The sequence below is a fragment of the Merops nubicus genome, unplaced genomic scaffold (assembly GCF_000691845.1).
Source record: "Merops nubicus isolate BGI_N331 unplaced genomic scaffold, ASM69184v1 scaffold5435, whole genome shotgun sequence".
Taxonomy (NCBI): Eukaryota; Metazoa; Chordata; class Aves; order Coraciiformes; family Meropidae; genus Merops; species Merops nubicus.
Window position 1 is genome coordinate 148,079 of NW_008610153.1, and position 5,044 is coordinate 153,122.

Here is a 5,044-nt window from a genome sequence, read left to right on the forward strand (position 1 = left end):
CATATCATGAGACACGAAGGACAAATTGACTCTTTCAGCTCCCTTCCCATCATTCTGATAGCAGTAGATGGTGCTTTTCATTACTGTAAAACAGGCAACTAAATTTGAAGGACAAATATCAGATGCTCCTGAAACCAGTCTAGAAGCATTCTCATGGTCATGAAGAATCTCTGAGATAGGAAAAGTAGGTGAGAATTATTTGTCCCCAGTAAATTGTTCCTGCTGGACAAAGTAAGGCTTCTGTGTCACCTGTAATTCAAAAGCAATACCCAACACCAAAAAACCCCACATACTGTAGAGTTGCAAAGTATTGTTTGGGGGTTTAGCTGGGGTTTTTCTTGTGGGGGTGGGTGTTTTCAGGTTTTTGGAGGGTTTATTTGTTTTAAGTGGGTTTTAAAGTCTCACTGTCACTTACTGAATCAAATGCAACCCATTACCAGTATCTTCTAGATTTGTGGTTACAATACACATCTAGCAATGGAAATTCTGCACATTTTCTGACCAAGCTGAGATAAAATGCTTAATTCAATTAGATTTACACTAATATGTTCTATTGGCTAAAAGAATATGTACAAAATGAAAATAATTCAAAGCATAGCTGGCTTTTTCACTTCTCTCTTCTAAACACAAGAGTAATTCTGTTCTACAGAAACTTCAGGAAAATAAAAACCCAGTATTTGGCTTTTAACAACCAAGCAGCTTCTTCAGTGACTTTCCTAAGAGGGAAATGGAATTCAATATTTAATTGTAAGTGGGAATATCGTGGTTTTACACAATACTTAGTCTCATTTTTTAAAATTAATGATCAAATTTTGATGAATTTCCTTGTTTTAATTACTGGAAAGACCAAGCTTAAAAATTCAGAATGTAGAAACCCTGCAGGGTATTCCCTTTGCCTGCCTTCTGACACCACACATGCCCTGGCTGTCCACTGCAGCCTTCATCTCAGTTTCAACACAATTTTATAGTTTCATTCCTGCAAGAATTTATGGAAGGACAGACAACCTCAGCAAAACAGACTGAGATACTGTCAAGGGTGAACTGAATGTTAGAACATACACAAAGTATATATACTGAACAAGTATGAATTTGTCTTCAAATGTCTTTTGGATTTATTTGTTCTTACCAAAGCAAGCAATATTTCCATCCAGTCCTATATATTTTAAGTCATATTTGGCAGCTTCATTCTCTATAGGCTCATTTTCAGACTTGTCATCCATGGCAAATATTTCTTTTTGCCTAAATTCTGCATTGTCATCAAAGTTTATCTTGGCATCAAAACAAACAACTAAAGAAAAAAAAAAATAAAACAACATATAGGAATTTAAGAGATTTCAGTTAGACAGAGCTTCTGAAATATTACAACTACTACAGAGAGAGGGAGAAGGCTCCTTGGGGACTGATGCTGCTTCCAGTATCTGATAAGCTAAGTTCTAGCACTGAGTCCCATAGAAAGGGCAAGTTTTCCTTAAATCCTCTATTGAGAAAAGGTAGAACAAGCATCTCCCCTTTTGCTGTGTTTGCTTTAAACATTGTTCCCCTAAGTTAGGAAGGCAGTCTTGATGACTTGGACAGGTGGCCTGCAGTAATTTCATAAGAGAGCCTACTTTCAATATTTTGAAAGTATGACAGATAGAACAGGTAACAGGCTAGCAATCCAAAGCCATGCTTGATAATGCACTCATTTATAGTTTAGCAATACAAATTATAGCTTTCCTTAGATATATTTTTAATTTAATAATGCTATTAGCTATATACATTTCCCTAAAGATTTCCATAAAAACAACTTCAAGCCAACGTACGTTAAAAATGAAAAGATGAGTTTTAAATAAAAAACATTTTTAAAGTAAATACAAATTTTTTTTGTCAATATCAACATACGTGTTTATAGAATTGTAAAAAAATATGGTTGTAAAAACAGATTACAATGCAGCTAAACCTGACTACATTAAACAATAGATACAAAGGACTAGCCAGTAGATAAAACATTCACATAAAAACACCAGTAGCAGAAATGCATGTAGAGTGAACTGGTTATTTGCCTATTTACTGACTCATTATTTCTCTGGGTTTGCACAGGCAAACACCTCATTAGTTTAAAATGTTCTGAGTAAATGTAGGACTATATACTTCTCATTTCACTATTTAAGTAACTTGACTTGTACTATATCCAGATTATAATTACTAACTGGAGTATAATTCATTTCTCAATGCAAACCAGTCAGATTTAAGTGCTTTTAAAATCTGCATCCAGAAAGTCTAATAGTTTTTCTTTCTGCTGTGTTTTGATTCCGGCTGCCACTGAAACACGTACGTGGTTCATGTGCACGTGCTCCCCAGCATTGTACACATCTCTGCAACTAGAGGTCAAGTACAATTAAGAAGACAATTTTTAGTCTTTGATACAGATATCCATCAATTAAAGTAACTAATTACACAATCTTTTTGGTGGGCAAAACCTTTTTTTTTTTTATATAAAATTACTTAGGCAAAAGTATCTAAGCAAACAGCAAACAAAACATTTACACAAACAGAAGAGTCTCAGTTTTATGTCTTGATTTGCACTGGGCTTCCTTGGAAGTTTTGGTTTTATGATGTTGCTGGGGGTTTTGTGTCGGGGGATTTTTTGTTGTTGTTGTTTGGTTTTCATTGTGGCTTTTTGTGTTTGTTTTTAATACATTTGATTTGTAACCAATACCAGATTAAATTAAAATAGTATCAAAACTCATTCCAGTGACTGCAATTTCAGAAACCTATTCATGAGTGTTTGTGTATAATAAACCTCTCTTGGAAGAGTCTAGATCTTACCCAATCAACCATCACGTGGGAACCTGCCAAAGGGAGAAATGTCTGAAGTTCATAATACACTTTTACTGTACTAGAACTACTTTAATTTTTCTTAACAATGAGCTAAGACCAGTGCTATTTTTCTTCTTCAAGCTTTCAGTTCCTTAAATTGCCAAAACAACCCAAAGCAAGAATAAAACTGCTGTTTCAGAGCTCTGTTTACCTTAGACATGAGCATTCTCAATGTCACATTAATAAAATCTCATTCCTACAGAACATTCATCTTTAGCAATGGCCACGCTGAACAAAGTATCAGGAAAAGCACCTATTAATATTTATCAAATAATTTTCATCATCAAAAGCACATTGTTACATGCATGATAGATTATACAAATGATTTTTTCTTCTAAACAATTATCAAAGAAAGCTCCAAGACTTATAGTCGTGGAGTACTTCTGGTGTTTTTGCTAGCAGTGTAGGATTTTTGTCATCTGCCAATTCAACAGCTTACACTGAGAGCAAACAAACCAAAAACCCCAAAAGAAATTGGCAGTTACAGGCTTCTGACCCAACAGTCAGAAAATTTGCTACAAAATTACACAGAAATACATACAACAATGTATTTTGTAATGGAAATTCACACAAGTGAAAAACACAGTACACAGCAAGAAATAAATCCATTTTAACCATTATTTCCACACAAATAACGGTCTCCATAAAGAGGCTTGTATTTTATCATTAGAAATAACTGCATTAAGCTACTCAAATGTTCTTCCATTTGTTTTATCTTTATTCTTCTTTGAGACATTTTAGATGGAGAAACTGCTAGCAAAAAAAAAGAAACAAGCACAGGAAGATTTCTGAGTATGTCTGATGGCTTTCACAGCTTGAAACCCACTGTGTTTATTCTCCTCAGCTTCCTGGATGTGACACACATGGGGGAAAAGCCTCCTACCATCCCTCAAATCAAGCCCTCCTCACTAAATATGCACAGCCACTCCAGAAAAGCCAAGCTGGTAACTTATCCAAATAAGTTCATTTTTTCCACAGTGACACCTTTTAGTAATCCAACAAGGATGTAAAGTACCAGCATGATTCCTTATGTACCTTCCATACTGCCCTGTGATGTTAAGGTATTGTGGTCAATTTTTCTACTAATAAAATAATTTCAACAAACTGTTGAGGAAGGAAATGTTGGTTTTCAAGTATCAGTGACCTTTAATCCACAAAATAAACCTGGTAAGTACATCAGTCATAGCAGATAAACATATCAATTAACTTGCTTTGAATTAAACATCATAATCTGCATGAGAGTTCTAGCAGGTTTTGTTGCACCTACTTCAAAGGTCCCATTCACTTCAAAAGGTCAGAAGTATCCTGTGTTGCACATTGCTAGACCTTAAAAAATCCAGACCATTTCATTTTACAAGGCCCCATTCCATGCTTCTGCTTTAGCTCCACTGTGCAATACAATGAAAACGTCCTTCTCACCTCACTCCCAACTGGTTTTAATGAGGCTGAGGGATCTAAATGGAGGGGATAAACAAGTATTGGGCTCTGAAGGCAAATTCTGCATTTACAATACAGCCTACAATAGAACTACAAAGGTCAACAGGAGGGCTTTTAGTTTCTCTCCTGCAGTACACATTTCACAAATTGTGTAAGAACCAAGGAGCCAGAGTTAATTGCTAAGAATTTGACTTACATTTATTAAGCTGAGTGAGGTTTACACAATACATAAACTATGAATTCAATGCGCTCGTTATTATGGGACTTCAAAGGAGTGGGAAATCTGAGCACACAGTGCTGAGAAAGATTCTCAAATAAAGAGTTAAGGCATTTGGTGGAAATCCTTCTTGTGAGGTAAATTGTTTGGAGAATTAAAGGATTCTGGTGGCAAGAACATCAACCCCACCCTCCCATGAAGAAATTTGGAAAAGGTCTGCTATCAAAACAGAATTCATACATTTAAGGCATAGATATGTTCCTCTAGCTTAGTCTAACCTGAAAACAACTCATTATGTAAAAAAAAGATTGATGCCACCTTTGATAATTTTTATCACTGTCTCTGAATTATCCTCAGATACTTTAGTAGAGAAGATGTTCCTGTTTGTATTTGGTTTTAAAATGTCACTTTACAAATACATCATTTTAGTGTCTCAGAGCCTGTTTTATAAGAAAGAGCATCACCTTTTATGGATGCATTAATAAAGTAAGGTGGGGCAGGATTTAGACTCATAGAATCCTTTAGGCTGGA

At 35.2% G+C, this 5,044-nt stretch overlaps 1 protein-coding gene across 1 annotated transcript in view; it reads right to left on the minus strand.

Moving 5' to 3' along the window:
- Positions 1-1,288, minus strand: part of LOC103773426 (succinyl-CoA ligase [GDP-forming] subunit beta, mitochondrial) — a gene marked incomplete at its 5' end in the record, with an annotated part of 54,095 nt that extends 52,807 nt beyond the window's left edge. The window contains one exon of the mRNA XM_008940795.1: positions 1,127-1,288. Coding sequence (XP_008939043.1) covers positions 1,127-1,288 — 162 coding nt within the window. The remainder of the gene's footprint in view (positions 1-1,126) is intronic.
- Between the last annotated feature and the right edge of the window lie 3,756 nt (positions 1,289-5,044).